Source organism: Sorex fumeus, unplaced genomic scaffold (assembly GCF_029834395.1).
Source record: "Sorex fumeus unplaced genomic scaffold, SorFum_2.1 ptg000170l, whole genome shotgun sequence".
Classification (NCBI taxonomy): Eukaryota; Metazoa; Chordata; class Mammalia; order Eulipotyphla; family Soricidae; genus Sorex; species Sorex fumeus.
Window position 1 is genome coordinate 1,358,931 of NW_026606227.1, and position 21,582 is coordinate 1,380,512.

Genomic DNA, 21,582 nt, shown 5'->3' on the forward strand with positions numbered 1-21,582 from the left:
CAAGTCTCACAATGTTACTGGGACTGCTCGAGTAAATCGATGAACAGCGGGATGACAGTGACAGTGATTATTGTTATTATTATTTTTGCTTTTGAGGTCACACCCAGGGATGCTCAGGGGTTACTCCTGACTCTGCACTCAGGAATTAATTCTGGTGGTGCTTGGGGGACCCTATGAGATACCCGGAATTGAACCTGGGTCAGCCGATTCAAGGCAAACACCTTTACCACTGTACTATTGCTCAGAGTGCCGTTTCCCCTTTCTCCCCTCCCCCCCCACACGCACTACCTTCAATAGTAAGTGTTGATAAACACGTTTTCATATGCCTACAGCCCTTAAGAATGTTGATTTAGGAAAGAATCTGTTTATTTTCCACACCATTTTATGATGGGTGATTAGTTCTGATGTTTATCTTGGTGAGTGCTATGAATATCTTAGATATTAGGTTGGATTTAATGTTTGGTGGGTACACGTTTTCTCTGATTCAGTAAGGAATTTTAATTTTAATGTGATTTACATTACATAAATTTACATCAAAGCTGCATAAGGATTGAATTCTATCTTCTATTGTTGTTTTTGTATGTGGTGTTGTTTTCCCAACACCACTTGTGGAAGAGATTTTCCTTCCTTCACTCCATAGGATGGAATCCTTTCCCAAATATTCACCTTAAAGATCTAAGAATTTATTCTGGGTTCTCAATTCTGTACAGTTGGACTGAGTTTATATTCCTGAAACTCACTGGATAAATTCTATAGCTTCATTGTATTATTGAAAGCATGTTTCCCAGGGGGTGTGACAGGTCTCAGTGAGGCTTGTCATCACCAGAACCCAAAGTTATTCCTGCCAACCGACCTTTGGCCTTCACAGTCCCATAGAGAAAACACCATAGGATTTGTGATTGCCAGAAGTTTCTAGAGTCACAGCTCTAGATGAATAGATTGATCCATGTCCAGAACACCGAGCACTTACACGCTCACCTCCCAAAGAGCACTAGGAACAATGAAAACATAATTCTATTGTTTAATGAATATGGACTGAATCCAGGTAAGAACATCAGAACATCCAATGCCTTGTTGGTGTGCGGACAGCAACAATCCTCTCAGTGCTCTCTGACCTGAGGAAAACACTGACAGGGAGACTCAGTAATCTCAGGGACAGAAGGAAGGAAACAATGATCACTACCCCTGAAACAGAACTGAAGGAAAGAACTGACTCCACGGCTGAAGGAGGAAACACAGACAGAATTGAGCGCTGCATTGTGTGTTGTGTGTGCATCTTGGTTACTGTACTTGGTGATGCCATGAACACGAGTATAATCATCTCCACCAGTTACTGCTTTTGGTTTTCCAGGAGACACATAAAGCACCCGAGGCTCATTTTTGTCTGAAAGGGAAGTGGTGAGCCCTGGTGACTCTCTCAGAAGGCAGTGGGGAGTAAGTCCAGAGCTGATTTTGTTTTGCCTTGTGCTTGTGGAAGGAGGAACCACATACTAGCACTTCACTATGTGCACAGAGTCTGAGTGAGGTGCTGTGCTGTGAAGACACATGAGGTGTGTCCCGACTCTGGACCTGCAGTGATTCACCCACATTGATCATAATTCCACCTGAGGATTCACCCACTCTCTCAGCTGTTTGTGCACCCAACATTGAAGGAACTTTGTGTTTGTGATTGTTATCAGCCCATTACAAGCATTTTGTGTTGCCAACAGACACATGGTCTCTGTGTTCTTGTTTCAATTTTTCTCACGTAACCTAATAATTTTGGAATCAATGTGGAGCCAAAGTTTTCACCCATTTCATGCTTTTTGTGTTCTCAGTCTCTAGTTATTTATTTATTTATATTTATTAGTGAAACACCATGAGGTACAGTTGTAGATTACAAATTTCTGTGCTTGGGTTTCAGTTATACAATGATCGAGTACCCATCCTTCCACCAGTGCCCATTCTCCACCACCATTCATCGCAGTATCCCTTCCAGCCCCTATCCCCCATCCCACTCTGCCTTAGTCTCTCTTTTTTAAATGGCCCAATCAATGTAAATGAAATGAAGACCAGAATCAAAAAAACAACACAAATCTGGGGGAAAATATCTGCCCTCGCCTCATCTGATATAAGATTATTAAAACATATATAAAGCACTTATAGAGCTTATCAAGAAAAAATCAACCCCATCTAAAATGGGGGTTTTAAACAGATAACATACTTAAGTAGACTTTGAGGCAGATAATTGAATGAACAAATTCTCCAAAGCTCTTATCAGAGAAATGCAAATTAAAGAATAATGAGATATAACCTCATACCAGGGAGAAGGGCATACATCACAAAGAACCAAAACATTCTGTGTTGGCCTAGATGTGGAGGAAATGCAATACTTATTCTGGTTGAAATTTATCAACAGGATAGACTTCTTTGGAAAAATCTTGGATACTTCCCAATATATGTAGAATTGACCTTCCATATGACCCAGAAATTCCATTGTTAGTATCAGCCCCAAAGGATCCAAAACACTAATTTGGAAATATATTTGCACGCCTATGTTTACTGCATCACAATATTGCATTCATAATAGCCAACTATGAAAAAACCAGAGTGTCTGAGAAGAGACAACTGGATGAAATGCAGTACATCTACATAATGGAATACTATATGGCCACCAGGGAAAATGAAATCATGAAATTTGCTTATAAATGGATGGACATGGAGATTTCAGGCTGAGTGAAATGTGTCAGAAATAAAGGGATAGACACTGAATAATTGCACCCTTCCTTAGCACAGCGGTAGGGTGTTCGCCTTACAAGCGGCCAACATGGCCGACCCGAGTTCGATTCCTCCGCCCCTCTCGGAGAGCCCGGCAAGCTACCGAGAGTATTCGATATGCCAGACACAGTAACAACAAAGTCTCCAATGGAGACGTTACTGGGCCCGCTCGAGCAAATCGATGATCAACGGGAGGGCCTTTACCTTTACCTTTACCATGGGATTTATACTTTCTAAGAGATCAATATTCAGTGCCAGGAAACATAGGGGCCTTAATGACTAGTCAAGGGTTGGAAATTTCGTGTGTGTGTGTGGGGGGGGGGGAAGTGAAGGAAGGAGGAGGAGCATTATGAGAGGAATAGGTAGATATGATCATTCTGGACAAGAACTGAGTATTGGAAATAGGAAAAGGGCTATACATAATAACTTTTCAGTGTGTCTATTGCAATCCATAGACCAGAGAGAGTGAGCGAGAAAGAAAGAGATAAGTAGAAAGAAACAGAGAGAGATCTCATGCAGGATCCTAGAGATCAATAAAGGAGAATGATGGCTCACATGATGACGACCAGATTCTGTGTTTGGACTGTCCTTCCTGTCACAACCTTGTGTAGCCGGATGGCATATTGGAGTGTTTCAGGGTCAGGGCAATGAGGACCATACACTAGCATGTGACAGGGACGAATGGGTATGGCGCACACTCGAGCAAATAGATGAACAACGTGATGACAGTGATACAGTTATACATATATATGAATTATTGGCAAATCAAATATATATATATATATTCGAGGATACATTGACCTCAGCGATACCTGAGTGCAAGCCAGAAGTCAGTCCTCGGAACGCCCGATGTGGCTCAATAACAAACCAAAAGTTCCATAAAAGAATATGATTCAAGAACAAGGCTTCTGAAGTGAACAGCCAGGATTCAGTCCTGTGTTAGAGACATGGCAAGTTAACACACCTGTGAGCCCAGAGTCTCTCCTTGCATGGGGCGATTGGGCTGTAGGGGGCGCCAAGTCCCTAGACTGAACCCCAAGTTGCAGGCTTAAAAGGGTGTAGAAAGGGAAGAAATCTGTGCAGATACGCAGAAATCTCTTAGAAACGGGATTTCCTTCTTCAATAAAACTAAATTTTGTTTTCTCAGGAAAATAGAAATTAAAATAAGTATAGGACACAGAAGGTGAAATTGTGCATATTTATCTTGAGGACAGAACACTTAACCTGTTGAGAAGGCAGTAAAACCTGTATGCAGGTGATGTCTCTGGACTTCTTAATACCTCCAATGGAAACCACAGGAGCATTAAGTTGGCTTTGTAGTCTCAATGTAGTACTCCTTGGGCAGTTACAGGATCCCAGAAATAACCTCAAAGCTCAGGTGTGTCCAGATGTGTTCAGACCACACAGATATGGGAAGCCCTGAGGGGAAGGTCCTGAAAGGGCTTGGCCCCTTCGGAGGGGGAGTTCTGTTTGCACAGAGTCCTGGGACAAGGCAGGGTCTCGTCTCCTCAAACAAGGACCAGAACGTGGACCTCTTCCCTCCCCTTGAGGATGGACCAGTTGGCTTCCACAAGCCCCTTCTCAGGTTGGACCATGCCTTCAGCTATAAATTCTAACTCCTCATGAATATACAAATGACACGAGGGACACTGAGTTAATACAGACGTGTCTGTGTCCTGACATCATCACACAGCAGGCACATCCACACCTGCACCAAGTGCCAGGGCCACAGAATGGTTGTCCCAGCTACACATAGACAGGGAACTGGGACAGGAATTAGTCCCTTGTGAGCAGAAGTATGGTGGGATTTCCTAGCCCTGATCCAGGTCTAACCATCCACCTGTGTCCTGGGAGAGACAGGAAACTCAGTTCTCCTCACACAGTGAATTAAGGAGACTTTCTGTTTCCTGTTCTGTGGAGGCCCAAGGTACACAGGCTCCTGTGTTCAACATCTCCTCAGGGGACCCTCAGGTCACATTCTAAATGACAAGAAGAAAGGAAATGTTTTGGCTGACACTGAGGGCATGTTTTCTGCACTTTCCATTTTCTCAGGAAAATTCTCTCCTCTCAAAAGTGTTGAGTTCAAAAATCCCAGATAGTTTGATCCATGCTCTGTCTTCCCTGATGAGGTTTCAGCATGAAGTGAGGAGCATCTCCGTGGACTGGGGAATCATCTCCCTTGCAGAGGTCATTGATCAAATGCTTGGACCCGATATCTCCCTGCATGTAGTTATCTCGTAACTACAGGGTCTCTGGGAACAAGGAGATGGCCCATCTGTCTTGGGCAGTAGATGCTCAAAGATTTATTAGTGCAGCATGGCTGAGACATAGCAGTCCACATGACCCTTAGTCATATGACAGAGTTTATTGGGAGAGCAATGGTCCATAGAGGCTGAGGGAGGATGTCTGTGTGCACTAAGGAGGCAGAGAGAAGCAGGGGATCGTTATGACTGGAAGAAGCTGCTGGAGCACTGGCCTTGATTCCCTGAGGCAGAGGCAAGGTTGAATTATTGCTGACACCAAAAATGTCTCTTTCCCAACTCTTGAGTCATTGGGCACCAACAAATCAAGGCCAATTAATAAATATAATTGTTAGAAATGTCACAATTTGGGTCCTGGGGAACTCTCTACAGACCCAATGTCTTCTAGTGGCCTAGAAGGGGCTGTGCAGGGAGAACTGCAACACCTCCAGGCATCCAGTGGGACACTGTCCCCTTAATCACGATCACGATCATCCTGTTATTCTTCAATTGTCTCGAGCAGGCACCAGTAACATCTCCTTCATCCTAGCTCTGATATTTTAAAGAGTGCCATATTCAAAGCTCTTTCAGGGTTAGGAGAATGAGACCCATCATTGTTACTGGTATTTGGCATATTGGGTATACCACGGGGAGTTTGCCAGACTCTCCCGTGTGGGCAGGTTACATTCGGTAGCCTGCCAGGTTGTCCAAAGTAAGAATGTAAGGAATGTCCTAAAAAGTTAAGCAGCCTGGATACAGAGGGTCAGAAATACCTGGGTTAGAATTCTTTGATTTTCTATGATGAGGTGTAAGCGAGCATTCACTCTGCAGCTGCTGGATTTGCGATTATGAATGAATTGGGTGGCCGATGGTAAATTCCTAAATATGTCTTTGCATCCATATGAGTTTAATAGTAATTCCTGTATCATACCTACTTTAGCAATTTATTTTCATCAGCCAGTTTATGGTTGCTTTTTCCTATTAGGCTTCTCCCCAGATATCCAGAAAACAGAACCTTGAAGAAGTGACAAGAGGGGGTACAAAGCCAAAGTACCTCTTGGATCTCCAAACAAAAAAAGAGAGAGAAGATACCTAAGATGCCCTCTGCATTCTATATTCACTATGTTTAAGGGAGGCCTAAGGCCAAACTCTGACATCTTCCTAAGCACATGTCAAATCAAATTACGTATTCAGCCCATCTGATTTTTGATGTCTTGGAAAACGAGACTGCATCCCTGATTCTCAATCATCGATGGAGGTAGGAACTCTGGATTCCTTCTCTCACTTGACGGAAGTGTGATATTCCAAGCATAGCTCTTTCAATTCTTTGGGAGACCCGAATAGTGTTCTCATTCTGTTTTGGTAGGGCCCAGGTCTAGAGGAGTATGTTAATGCATAAAGAACTGTGGAATCGAAGAGATGTGCCTGGAGCCATAGATACTTCATCCTCTTAGATATTTTTTGAGGCTCTTGAAGGTGTTCCACACTGATCTCTACCTCCTGCGCATCTCATGTGCCAGGTCGTTCCTCAAGTTGAGTTCTCGACCTAGGTACACATGACTGCTGCATTTGGAGATATTTGATCCGTTGAGAGCAAATGGAAGGTCAGGAACTAGTTCGTTTTTTAACACCAACCATTAGCCAACCAGCACAAATGCTGGCCGACTTGGACTGTGAGTGTGGAAAGGTCGGTTTGCAGCTGAATCTCACAAAGACGATGTTCATGAAAAACTGTCTAGTTCCTGACCTTCTATATGACCCAGAAATTCCACGGTTTGTGTCAACCCCTAAGGATCCAAAACACTAATTTGGAAATATATTTGCAAACCTATATTTACTACATCACAATATTGCATTCACAATAGCCAAATATGAAACAACCAGAGTGTCTGAGAACAGACAATTGGATGAAATTACAGTACATCTATAAATGGAATACTATGAAGCCACCAGGAAAAATGAAATCATGAAACTCACTTATAAATGAATAGACATGGAGATTTCAGGCTGAGTGAAATCAATCAGAAAGAAAGGGATGACATAGAATAATTGCACTCTTCCATAGGATTTATACTTTTCTAAGAGATTAATATTCAGTGCCAAGTGCTTCAAGTGTGTGTGGGGTGAAGGACATAGAAGGACCATTATGACAGGAATAGTTAGATATGATCACTTTAGATAAGATCTGAGTGTTGAAAGTAGGAAAAGGCACATACATGAGAACCCATCAGTGTCTATATTGAAATACATAGACCAGAGAGAATGAGCGAGAGAGACAATGAGAGAGAGAGAAAGAACCCATATAGGATCCTTCATGACCACGACCACCCTGTTGTTCGTCGATTGCCTCGAGCAGGTGCCAGTAATGTCTTCTTCGTCCTAGCCCTGAGATTTTTTTTTAAAGTGCCATATTCAAGGTTTTTTCAGGGTTAGGAGAATGAGACCCATCATTGTTACTGGTATTTGGCATATTGGGTATACCACGGGGAGTTTGCCAGACTCTGCCATGTGGGGAGTTTGCCAGACTATGCCATTTGGTAGCCTGCCAGTTTGCCCAAAGTAGGAATGAGATGATAAGATGTCTCGCGGCCGTGAATGCGGCTGCGCGCTTCCGGGAGCTGAGTGTGATAATCTCTGGATCCTGGCCGTTGTTGGAGTTACATGGCAGTTGGTGGGTGTAACTGTCTAGTTACTGGCAGGTCCAGTCCCAAACCATGCAGGCTTGGAGATCTCAGCCCCGGGTCCCACACACCTGGGTACCTCTGCCAGTTCTATTATGCGTGAGGCTCATCCAAGTGTGTGGAGAGTGGTCCTTAGAAATCAATAAAAGAGAATGATAGCTTACATGATGATGACCAGATTCTGTATTTGGACTGTTCTTCCTGTCACAATTCTGTGCCCTCTCTCTCTCTCTCTCTCTCTCTCTCTCTCTCCTTTTCTCTCTCTTCCCCCTCTCTCTCACTCTCCTTGAATTTATGTAAGTTTATTTAGATAATACTACTTTACTTATCTCTCCATCTCCCTTTTCATACTATTTCACAGAGAGACAGAAAGTGAATCTCTGAGTTTCACTTGTTCAGGTTTTCACGTGTTCTGGGTGGAAAGAAGTTTCCAGACTTCTAGCATGTCTGACCAGAAATCGGAAATCAAGGATTTTTCTATTTGGAGAAGTCCATGTTCTCTCATGAACATGGCTCTCTCTTTCTCTCCCCTTACATTTCTCTAAGTAAATTTCTTTAAATAATGCTATTCTGTATCACTGATAATACAGAGTTCAAGTCATATGTGAATAAACTTTTATTAATTTTATCCTATTCATCTTTTTTTACTTATACTTTTTCCACAATTACTACTATGTAATAAAGTCATTGGCAGCTGTGTTAGACTCATGCCTTGTTTTAAAATTTTTTTCATTAAGTTAGCAAATTTAGCATAATTTTTGTTTATATTAAAGCACAGCGGTAGGGCGTTTGCCTTACAAGTGGCCAACATGGCCAACCCGAGTTCGATTCCTCTGCCCCTCTCGGAGAGCCTGGCAAGCTACCGAGAGTATTCGATATGCCAAACACAGTAACAACAAAGTCTCCAATGGAGACGTTACTGGGCCCGCTCAAGCAAATCCACGATCAATGGGAGGGCCTTTACCTATTTACCTTTACCATTAAAGTCTTTATTTAAAGCTTTCAATCCTCTTTTAGTTTGAACTGTTTTTTCTATTTTTATTTCAGTAAATAATTTATTGTATCCCTGAGTTACCATTGATTGGGAAAGCAGGCAGAGGATCTCTATTCCGGGTACTGTTGAGTCCAGAGTCCAAGGTCAAAAAGTTCCGCATTATCTGGGTTTCCTGGGATTTCATTCCTGCATGCGGCTCAGCTTGAGTGTCCGGAAAGCAGCCTAGAGCATGATGGTGGTTGGGCAGTGGAGGTCAGGTGACTCAGGGATCACACCCATAAGCCACACCCTGCCGGCACCAGATAATCTCCTCATTGGCCACCCTCCAGAACTCACAGATGCTCCTCCCAAACAGGAGTATAAAAGAAGGCTCCCAGAATCATGCAACTGGACTTTGCATCAGACTGGGAGTGGGTGAGAGCCCTCCCCACCCCAAAGGACCCAGCCCTGGCAGCCGACTTCCAATGCCCAACCACCTCTGCCACACTCCAGGCCGCTTTTCGAAGTGGCCACGCAACACATTATAAGACACTTCCTACCCATTTATGCCTCTCAGAGAGCCCAGCAAGCTATCAAGATTATCCCTCCCTCACGGGCAGAGCCTGGCAAGCTCCCCGTGGTGTATATATGCCAAATACTGTAACGAAAATAGGTCTCACTAAAAGAGTCTCCAATCATTGGGAAAAGTCAAGCAAGAAGAGGCTGCAAAAATCTCAGTGCTGGGAGGAATAGAGATATTACTGGCTCCCTCTCGTAATTCGACAACCAATGGGATGAAAGTGATACAGTGATTTATTTTATCACTTTCATATAACCCAGCCACCAGCACACTCCAGGACGCTATCCAGACCCACGTGGCAGTTTTGGCCGAGACTCACTAATGACTGAAGACCCATGGAACAAGATAAGCAGAATTCTCTGAGACCTTGGACTCCAGGCTCGGAGGACCCAGGGACAGAGATATTATGCTGGCTCCCAACAACCACAGGTGACAAAGGGATTCTAATGAGGAGCCCCACCTTACCCTGCCCTGTCTGCTTCCACCAACCACCCAGGGATCGGATTCCGCACAGAAGACCCACCCTACCCCTTACTGGGACCAGATAAATACCCCACTAGAAGACAGTACCTAGACTACTTCCACTACCCAGCCGCCACAACACTCCAGGAAGCTTTCCGGACACATCATAAGACACTAAATACCCATCTTCCGGAACTGTCGTAGCATATTTGATAGATTTCAAATATGGTAACACCTATGAGGGCGATTAGAGGTCGCCCGAAAAGCCTCTATCCCTCTGAGAAGGACTGGCAAGCTACCGAGAGTATTCCGCCCGCACGAAAGAGCCTGGCAAGCTATCCCTTGTGTATTCGATATGCCAAAACCAGTAACTACAACTGATCTCATTCACCTGACCCTGAAGGCTTCACCGACATGGAAGCACTGAGAAGGATGAGAAAGGAGAGGCCGATAAAATCTCAAGGCCGAACTAGGCTGCCACAACGAAGGAAGACAAAAATGATCATCTGTACTTTCAATGCACATAGGATAGGATCAGATGCATCCATCGAGGACCTGATGGTACAAGTGCGAATGATCAAGTACGACATCATTGGTCTGATCGAGACAAGAATGCACGAATATCACCATGCATTTTTCGACACTGGAGAAGAATTGTTCCTTGGACCATGCGATAAAAGAGGTGTCGTAGTCGTCGGTGTCCTTGTCAACACAAACTTGGCCATGAGCATTGATTCATTCGAATGCCTAACAACCCGAATTGGACATTTACATTTGAATAGATGTGGCTCACTGCCGGCAGTTTCTATCTTCGTTGTCTATGCACCAACATCTCATTATGATGACAGAGAAATTGAGAAGTTCTACATGGAGCTGGAGAAGTTCTATAGAGAAGACCACACCTCCTACAAGATCTTTGTGGGTGATTTTAATGCCAAGATAGGACCGAGAAGATCAGCTGAAGAACTTCACATCAGGACCCATGCCTAGAATAGAACGAACAGGGTGAGAGACTGACTGAGTTCATCATGTCGACCAAGACCATCCATGGTACCTCACATTCCAGAAGGCAGAATCTAAACGTTGGACATGGGAGTCTCCGGGTGGACGATTCCACAACGAAATAGACCACATCATATTCAATCGACGGTTTTGCCTGACTGATGTTGTTGTTGTCCCAAAATTCCGAACGGGATCGGACCACCGTCTCCTTCGTGCAAAATTCTACTTCACAGAGCGGGGAGAAAGGGCTGCAAAGTTTAAAAAGAGAACTCCCAGAACGACAAATAACTGGGAGCTGTTTGGCACTATTGCTGCAACATGGGAAGATGCCACTGTTGACAACATTGATGAGGAATATGATCGACTGGTACAGCACCTCCAAGAATGTGCGAGGAACGGCAAGAGAGAGATAGCCACAAAAAAATGCCTGTCTTCGAAAACTCTTGGGTTTATTCCCCAGCGTGGTTTGGCGCATGCCTCAGGCAACCGCAAGCTAACGTCCGAGCTCGCAAAGCAGTGCAGAGATGCGATCAAGGAAGACCTCAAAGGGAGAAGAGCAGAAGTGCTGGTAGATGCGGCAGAAGCTGGGAAAAGTATTCATAACGCCCGCCTGTGCTTTGCCAACTACAAGACCAAGATGACTGCCCTCCGACGTCCTGATGGATCCACCACATCCTCCAGAACGGCAGTGGAGAAGATTATCCATGTCTTCTACTCAAATCTCTTCAATAGCCATGTCCACTTGCCGTCATACCAAATTCCACAGGATGTATATGTCGTTCCCAACGTTCTCCCTTCCGAAATACGACACGCCATTTCGTCGGTAAAGAAAGGAAAGCACCCGGCCAAAACAAGGTCATACCTGAACACCTGAAGAACCTGCCATTAGTACTCATCAATACACTGCCTCGGCTCTTCACACGGTACCTGTCTGAATGCAAGGTTCCGTCTCAATGGAAAACCAGCAGGACTGTACTACTGTTCAAAAAGGGAGACATCCATGACATTGGCAACTATCGCCCGATCTGCCTATTGTCTGTCATCTACAAGTTGTTCACTCGAGTCTTCCTAAATAGGATTGGCAGAACACTAGATGAAGGACAACCATGCGAGCAAGCTGGGTTCCGCAAAAGATTCAGCACCATTGACCATATCCACACGATTACAAAGCTCATTGAGGTTTCTCGGGAGTTCAAGATGCCGCTCTGTTTAACGTTCATTGATTTAAAGAAGGCCTTTGATTCTGTTGAGTCGGAAGCGGTCATTGAAGCCCTAGCCAATCAGGGCTTTCAAGCCCAATACATCAAGATCCTCCGTGAGCTGTATTGTGGATTCACTATCAGGATCTCACCATTCTACAAAGAGGCAATCATTTATGTCAAGAGAGGGGTTCGGCAGGGTGATACCATTTCACCGAAACTCTTCAGTGCCACCCTCTAGAACATCATGCGACGACTGGAATGGGAAGGAATGGGAGTGAAGATAGATGGTCGGCAATTACATCACCACCGCTTTGCTGATGACATTGTTTTAATAACACCAAACATCAGCCAAGCAGCCCAAATGCTGGCCGACTTTGACCGTGAGTGTGGAAAGGTAGGACTACAGCTGAATCTTACGAAGACAATGTTTATGAGAAACAGCCTTGTTCTTGATGCCCCATTCGCTCTCAATAGAACGACCATCTCCGAATGCAAATGCTATGTGTACCTAGGTCGAGAAGACAATATGACAAATGACCTGGCACCCGAGCTGCGCCGGAGGAAGGGAGCGGCTTGGAACACCTTCAAGAACGTCAAAGAAATAGCTAAGAGGATGAAGAACCTCTGGGCTCTGGGCACATCTCTTTGATTCCAGTGTTCTTCCTGCATTAACATATGCCTCAGAGATCTGGGCCCTATGAAAACAGGACGAGAACGCTATTCAGGTCTCCCACAGAGGAATTAAAAGAGCTATGCTTGGAATATCACGTTTCACTCAAATGAGAGAAAGAATCCAGGGTTCTGACATCCGTCGACGATCAAGAATCAGGGACGGTGTCTCATTTGACAAGGTGTCAAAAATCAGATGGACTGGTCACATAATGAGATTTAAAGATGACCGCTGGACTAGAGCTGTAACCGATTGGATTCCACGGGATGTCAAAAGACCGCTTGACCACCCACCTATTAGATGGTCAGACTTCTTCATCAAGATTATGAACGAATGGTTTGAGGCTTTTCATATTCCCAGAGCGAACAGATGACATTGGGCTACACTAGCACTCGACAGGGACCAATGGAGACGTTACTTGCGCCCGCTCGAGCAAATCAAGGACTAACAGGAAGTTAAGTGATTAAGTGATATAATCTCAGCAAAGAACACTCAGTGTCATGTTTTAAGTTATCACTTGATCACTTGACTTCCCGTTATTCATCGATTTGCTCGAGCGGGTGCCGGTAAAGTCTCCATTTGTCCCTGTCGCATGCTAGTGTAGCGCAATGGCGTCTGTTTGCTCTCGGAACACGAAGAGCTTCCAATCGATCGTTCATGATCTTGATGAAGAAGTCTGACCATCTGGTAGGTGGGCGGCCACGCGGTTTTTTGACATTCTGTGTAATCCATTTGGTAACAGCTCTAGTCCAGTGGTCATCTTTAAATCTCATTGTGTGACCAGTCCATCTGATTTTTGACACCTTGGCAAATGAGACAGAGTCCCTGATTCTTGATTGTCGATGGAGGTCGGAACTCTGGATTCTCTCTCATTTGAGTCAAACGTGATATTCCAAGCATAGCTCTTTCAATTCTTCTTTGGGAGACCCGAATAGAGTTCTCATCCTGTTTGTGTAGGGCCCAGGTCTCTGAGGCATATGTTAATGCAGGAAGAACAGTGGCATCAAAGAGATGTGCCCAGAGCCGGAGGATCTTCGTCCTCTTAGCTATTTCTTCTATGCTATTGAAGGCGTTCCAAGCTGCTCTCCTCCTCCTGCGCAGCTCGGGTACCAGGTCATTTGTCATGTTGACTTCTCGACCTAGGTACATATAGCTGTTGCATTCGGAGATGGTCGTTCTGTTGGGAGTGAATGGGGCTTCAGGAACGAGGCTGTTTCTCATAAACATTGTCTTCATAAGATTCAGCTGTAGTCTGACCTTTTCATACTCATGGTCAAAGTCGGCCAGCATTTTTGCCGCTTGGCTGATGTTTGGTGTTATTAAAACAATGTCATCAGCAAAGCAGAGTTGGTGTAGTTGCCGACCATCTATCTTCACTTCCATTCCTTCCCATTCCAGTCTTCGCATGATGTTTTAAGTTATATACATAATATATATTACATATATATATATATAACTATTTTATTTGCCACTATTTTCCTAGGATGCATCCACCTCAGGGATTACTGAGCACAGAGCCAGGAGTAAGCCCTCAGAACTGCAATGTGTGGCTCCAAACCCAAACAAAAAGGTCAAAAAATATGACTCCTGAGCAAGGCTTCTGAAGTGAAGTCCCAGGATTCAATCCTGTGTTAGAGATCCCAAGAGGTTGACGCAACTGAGAGCCCAGAGGTTCTCCCTGCAGGCTGTGTACAGGGCTTCAGGGGGCGCTAAGTCCCACGAGCATAGAGTTGCAGGGTAAAGGGGTGTAGAGATGGGAAAAATGGGTGCACAGATGCAGAAATCTTTCTCCCTCTCCCTTTCTTCATCTCCCTTCCCCGTCTCCCTCTCTCCCTCTCCTTCTCTCTTTCCCTTTCCCTCTTCCTCTGTCTCCCTCTCTCTGTCTCCTCCCCTCTCCCCGCCCCATCCTTAGTGTCCTTCTCTCCCTGCTCTCCCTTGACCCATGGAGCTTCTCTGAGCGACCGATGTTTGGGTGCTGGGCACTGGGGCTCATCTGAGGCGCCGTCTCCCCCTGTGCTTTCCTCCTTTCCACCGCCCCTTGGGATATATGTTTTCTATGTTTTCTCTGCGCCCCTCTACCTGCAAGGGGAGTTCTGCTTTGCTCTAGCTTATGAGAAGGCACCAGAGCAGGGCCTGGGCCAACACCTCTTGTGACCAGTCGCCGTCCCGGGTCAGGCCCCTTGTTCTCAGAACAAGGAGATCATGTCTGTGGCCCCTGCAGATGTCTCCCTGCTCCACTTTCTTTTTTTTTTTTGCTCTCACTCAATTGCCCTTTTCCCAGATGGATGGGCCTAGCAGAATGGGCACTGGCATTTCAGACAGGACGAGGGGTGTGAGGTGCAGGGAATGTGCTCAGCATTAAAACCCCTTGACATCTGTGCACCCACAGAGTGCCCTGGGAATTGTGTGGTGACTCATCCCCCTGCTCCGCAACCAGCTCCCTATTGTGAGTCTGGGGGGAGGGCGGCTGAGTGAGGTGAAGACTCAGGATCTCATCACTCCTCTCCTGTCTGTCTCTGCTTGGGTTGGCTCTGTCCTTCACCAGGCTGGCCAGCCCTAAGCTCCTGTTTTGGCTCAGAGGTAGGGACAATATTGGGGGCATGAGTGGATAGTCTCCATGGTTGTGTTTACCCTTTTGGTGGAAGAGTCTTGGCTCATACTTTTGAGTTGACACACAGATGTGAACCGGTGAAAATTCTGGGGTAGCCCAGGCCTATTATTGGGAGAGCCTGGGCCCTATCAGGGAGCTGAGTCCTTGGGCAACATGAGTTGCGGAGAGTGTGGGGCAGGATGCAGGAACTCCTTTCCAGGCAGCCCCTCAGCCTCTTTCCTGCGTTATCTGTCTTGAGGTCCCAGTAATGTACAGAATTCTCTCTTTTCCTCTACCTGTCATGTCTGTTTCTGGAATAAGAAATATTTGTGGAGCACCAATACTTAAGAAATGCATGCATTGTTGGTCGTGTCATCCTATGCTTTCAGATGACCTTCTTACATACACAATGTGGACAGATTAGAATAAACAAAATCATCTTCACTCTGGAAAACTGGAATGATGAGACAGAAATGGCATTAATAAAAATTTTGGTCGAACAAAAACAGAAAACTAAATCAAACACCTGGAAATTAAACAGTGCACTATTGAACAACGAGTGGATTAGACAGGAAATCAAAGAGGAAATCAAAAGATTCCTAGAAACGAATGAAAATGAGAACACGAGTTACCAAAACTTATGGGACACAGCAAAGGCTGTGTTAAGAGGAAAGTTTATAGCTCTACAAGCATTCCTCAGGAAGGAGGAGCGAGCACACATAAGTAACCTAACCTCACAGCTTAAGAGCTTGGAGAAGGACCAAAAAAAGGAGCACAACCCGAACAGGAGAAAGGAAATAATAAAACTCAGAGCAGAGATTAACGAGATGGAAACCCAAAAAACAATCCGAAAGATCAATGAAACCAAGAGCTGGTTCTTCGAGAAAATTAACAAGATCGATAAGCCTCTAGCAAAACTCACAAAGAAAGGGAGAGAGAAAACCCTAATAAACCGAATCAGAAATGAAAAGGGGGTCATTACAACAGAAACCACAGAAATTCAGAGGATCCTCAGGGAGTACTTTGAGAAGCTTTATGCCACGGAACATCAAAACCTCGAGGAAATGGATAAATTCCTAGACTCCTACAGACTCCCAAGGCTGAACCAAGAAGACCTGGAATACCTGAACAGACCTATCACCATCAAGGAAATTGAAATGGTAATAAAAAGTCTCCCCAAGCACAAAAGTCCTGGCCCGGATGGATTCACTAGTGAATTCTTCCAAATCTTTAAAGAGGACTTACTCCCAATGCTCTTTAAGCTTTTCCACGAAATTGAAATATCAAAAACACTTCCAAACAGTTTCTACGAAGCAAATATCACACTGATACCAAAAGCAGACAGAGATACCACAAAGAAAGAGAATTACAGGCCGATATCCCTGATGAACACAGATGCAAAGATCCTCAACAAACTACTAGCAAATAGAATCCAACTACTCATTAAAAAGATCATACACCATGACCAAGTAGGATTCATCCCAGGGATGCAAGGATGGTTTAACATTCGGAAATCAATCAACATAATCCACCATATCAACAAAAGAAAAGATAAAAAGCATATGATCATATCAATAGATGCAGAGAAAGCATTTGATAAGATCCAGCACCCCTTTATGATGAAAACCCTAGCCAAAATGGGTATAGAGGGGACCTTCCTCAACATAATCAAAGCCATCTACCACAAGCCTACAGCAAGCATCATCCTCAATGGGGAAAAACTGAGAGCCTTCCTTCTAAGATCAGGGACGAGACAGGGATGCCCACTCTCTCCTCTGCTGTTCAATATAGTACTGGAAGTACTTGCAATAGCGATTAGGCAGGAAAAAGATATTAAGGGCATTCAGGTAGGAAAGGAAGAAATCAAGCTCTCACTATTCGCAGATGATATGATACTCTACTTAGAGAACCCAATAACTTCCACCAAAAAACTCCTAGAAACAATAGACTTGTATAGTAAAGTTGCAGGTTATAAAATCAATACCCAAAAGTCCATGGCTTTCCTATACGCAAACAGTGAGAGAGAAGAAAGCAACATGAAAAAAACAATCCCGTTCACAATTGTGCCCCAGAAAATCAAGTACCTAGGAATCAGCTTAACTAAGGAAGTAAAGGACCTGTACAAAGAAAACTACAAAACGCTACTTCAGGAAATAAAAGAGGACATGAGGAAATGGAAAGATATCCCCTGCTCATGGGTCGGGAGACTTAACATTGTCAAAATGGCAACACTACCGAAAGCATTGTATAAATTCAATGCAATGCCTATTAGGATACCCATGACATTCTTCAAAGAAATGGAGCAAACACTCTTGAAATTTATATGGAACAATAAGCCCCCACGAATAGCTAAAGCAATTCTTGGGAAAAAGAAAATGGGAGGAATCAACCTCCCGAACTTCAAACTGTACTACAAAGCAGTGATAATTAAAACAGCATGGTACTGGAACAAAGGCAGAACTGCAGACCAATGGAACAGGGTTGAATACACTGACATCTCCCCTCAATCATATGATCATCTAATCTTTGATAAAGGTGCAAGTAATGTGAAGTGGAGTAAGGAAAGCCTCTTTAATAAATTGTGTTGGCATCACTGGACGGCTGCATGCAAAAAAATGGGCTCAGAACTCTGCCTAACACCATGTACAAAAGTAAGATCAAAATGGATTAAAGACCTAAACATCAGACCAGAAACCATAAGGTACATTGAAGATAAAGCTGGCAAAACCCTCCATGACATTGAAGCTAATGGTATCTTCAAAGATGCCACGCCACTGGCCGAGCAAGTAAAAACAGAGATAGATAAATGGGATTATCTTAAACTAAGAAGCTTCTGCACCTCCAAAGAAACAGTGACCAAAATACAAAGACAGTCTACAGAATGGGAAAGGATATTCACCGAATACACATCTGACAAGGGGTTGATATCCAGGATATACAAAATACTGGTTAAACTCCACAAGAAGAAAACATCCAACCCCATCCAAAAATGGGGCAATGAAATGAACAGAAACTTTCTCAAAGAAGAAATCCGAATGGCAAAAAAGCACATGAGAAAATGCTCTACATCATTAATCATCAGGGAGATGCAGATCAAAACCACAATAAGATACCATCTCACACCTCAGAGACTGGCCCACATTCAAAAGAACAAAAGCAACCGATGCTGGCGTGGATGTGGCGAGAAAGGGATACTCCTTCACTGTTGGTGGGAATGTCCACTGGTTCATCCCTTCTGGAAAACAGTATGGACGATTCTCAAAAAATTAGAAATTGAGCTCCCATTTGACCCAGCAATACCACTCCTGGGAATATATCCCAGAGAGGCAAAAATGTATAGTCGAAGTGACATCTGCACTTGTTTGTTCATTGCAGCACTCTTTACAATAGCCAGAAACTGGAAGAAACCTGAATGCCCAAGAACAGATGACTGGTTAAAGAAACTTTGGTACATCTACACAATGGAGTACTATGTAGGTCTTAGAAAAGATGAAGTCATGAAATTTACATACAAGTGGTACAATATGGAAAGTATCATGCTAAGCGAAATGAGTCAGAAAGAGAGGGATAGACATAGAAAGATTGCATTCATCTGGGGGATATAAAGTAACAAAGTATGAGATTAATACCCAAGAATAGCTGAGATCAGCACCAGGAGGATTACTCCATAACTTAGAGGCCAGCCGGGTATCCTAGAGGAAAGGGCTGTTCAGATAGAGAAGGGAGCACCAAATAAAGGATGTTTGGAGGATCCTCCCAGGAGGGGAGATGCATGTAGAAAGTAGACTATGGACTGAACATGTTTGCCACTCAATGCCTCTTTTGCAGACCACAACACCCAAAAGGAGAGAGAGAACACAGGGAATTGCCCTGCCACAGAGACAGGGGGGATGGGGGGATGGGGGTGGGAGGGATATTATCCATGGTGGTGGAAAATGGGCACTGGTGGAGGGATGGGTATCTGATCATTGTATAATTGAAACCAAAGCACAAAAAATTGTAAATCTACAACTTTAAAAAAAATAAAATAAAATAAAGGGGAAAAAAAAAATTTGGTCGATGAAATGAAAAACTCAGTCGGAACCCTTAATAGTCAAACAATAGCAGAAAACAGAGTCAGTGATCTTGAGGATGAGATGCAGGAAAACTCCAGGCAGCAACAAAACTTGGGAAAAGACATCAAAATGACTTAAGGGCAAATAAGTGGAAGGATTATTTCAAGAGGAGCAGCATAAGAATCCTCGGGGTCAGAGAGGGATATGGAGGTAACTGCAATGAGGTAGTAATAGTTAAGGACATCATCACTGAAAAGTTCCCAGAGCTGGTGATCACAGATACCCAGATTCAAAAAGCCCAAAGGGTACCAGCTAAAAGAGACCCTAATCAAAAAACTCTGAGAAATATCCTAATCAGAAGGACCAGCACCATAAACAGATAAAAATACTGAAAGTAGCAGGATCAAAGAAGGAAATTACATACATAAGAGTATCCTCAGATTTACAGCAGACCCATCATGACTCCTCTGGCTCCGAGAACTATGGGAGGATATAGGGAGAAAAAAAAATTAACAAAATGTAAAGTCACTAAGAATACCCAGTAGATTTTCATTCATAGTTAAAAGAAAGATATCCTAATTCATGGGTAAACAACAGCTCAGAAAATTTAAGGTATCAAAAGCAATTTTGAAAGAAAATCTCAAAGAGTTACAATAAGGCAAGACAAACACAATAATCTAAATTAAGATGGCACAAACCCCAAAGACAATAGTCATTCTTAATGTCAATGTTCTAAATACACCAAGTGTCAGAGCAAACAGACTCAAAGCCAAAGGTTGAAAACAATTCTTTAAGCAAAGAACATATTAAGGAAGACTATACTAGTATTCAGTGGCTATGATTTCAGGCTGAGAAAGGTTATAAGAGACATCAAAAGTCATTTCTTTTTTTTTTTTTTTTTTTTTTTTTACAAAAGGGTCTTTATTTGTAAAAAGCCAAAGGGGCCCCAGGGGCGTCAGGACCAGCAGGCCGGCTTCTCAGGGGTCAGGGGCATTGGGGCAGATGCGCTTGAGTGGGGGGGCGCCCTCCGAGTCCTCTGTGTCACCCTGGGCTGCCTCAGGGACAGGTGGCACGGGCTCAAAGACGGGGTAAGCTTCGGGGGCCTCAGTCTCCAGCAATTTGGGAACCGGCTCCTCCTTGGTCAGCATTGGGGGTTCATCGGTGCCTCTGGCGGTCACACCTCCAGGATCTCTCTCCTGACCCAGCTGTGGGGGCTGGGCATCCTCCTGGACCCCTTCTGGTGGTCCAGCTGGTGATACAGGACGGCTGGGCTGGGGAGTACCCCCAGGGCTGGGCTCCGTGCCCTTCTGCAAGGAGCCATTGAGATCGAGCAGGATGAGGGGGCCACCGCCGCGGGGACTGGGTCCCCTGCCCCTCCGCTCCCGGCCTCGGGATCTCTCGGTCCCACCACCTGCCCGCCGGCGTTCCTCCTCCTGGGGGTCCACCACTGGCACCCACTTGAAGATCCGAAGGGAAGTGTCGCCCACGGTCACCCAGCGCTTCTCCCATCTCCGGACCTTCTCGATGGTCGCCATCACCTTCTTGATGTCATCCTTGGCCCGGCTCCGGGTCTCGGCCCGCACGGTCCGGCCGGCCATGCTGGCGGGGCTGGCGCCGGGGCCGAGCCCGCGGCTGGGCCGCCTCCCGTCCGGCGGGCTCAGGCTCGGCGCCAGGCCGGGCCCCCGCGCTCTCGGCCCGCGTCCCTCGGGGAGTCGGCCGCGCCCGCCGCGCTCCCCAACGCCTCGGCGAGTACCCGCCCCGCTTCCTGCCGCCGCGCCCCTCCCCGGCCCGTCCCGGAGCGGCCGGGAGGCGCGGGCGGCCCGAGCCCAGGCCTGGAAGCCTCCCGGCCCCGCCCCGCCCGGGCCCGCCCCCTCCAAAAGTCATTTCTTAATAATGAAGGTATATGTACGTCAGGAGAAATTCACTCCTAAACACCCAATGGTGACCATCAAAATACATAAAACAAGTGCTTATGCACTTAAAGGAAGACATAGGTAGCAATACTATAGTAAAGTTGGAGACTTCAAAGATGCTTTGTCACTACTTGATTGATCAACTAGACAAAAACCCATCAAGGGATGGGTGTTAGAATACTGTATGACTGAAATCCAATCATGAACAGATTTGTAATGTTTTATCACAGTGATTCAATAAAAAAGTAAAAGTAAAAGTGACTGCCATAGAGGCAGGCATTGATCTGGGAGAGGAGGGAAACCGGGGACATTGGTGGTGGGAAACGTACACTGGTGAAGTTACGGTTATTGGAACATTATGACTGAAACCCTGTAATGATCAACTATGTAACTGTGCTTCTCACTGTGAATCAATTAAAAGAAAGTGGGCTCATGTATGATGCCAAATCAGTATCAG

The 21,582-nt window shown here is 44.9% G+C and overlaps 1 protein-coding gene across 1 annotated transcript; it reads right to left on the reverse strand.

Moving 5' to 3' along the window:
• Window positions 1–20,120: 20,120 nt before the first annotated feature.
• LOC130016992 (B-cell CLL/lymphoma 7 protein family member C-like) lies at window positions 20,121–20,974 on the reverse strand. The gene has a single exon (XM_056107722.1). It carries the CDS (start codon window positions 20,808–20,810, stop codon window positions 20,190–20,192), a length of 621 nt encoding a protein of 206 aa, XP_055963697.1. The 5' UTR covers window positions 20,811–20,974; the 3' UTR covers window positions 20,121–20,189.
• Between the last annotated feature and the right edge of the window lie 608 nt (window positions 20,975–21,582).

Coding starts and splice junctions, on each gene's coding strand:
- LOC130016992 (XM_056107722.1), bottom strand. CDS start 20,810: ATGGCCGGCCGGACCGTGCGGGCCGAGACCCGGAGCCGGGCCAAGGAT.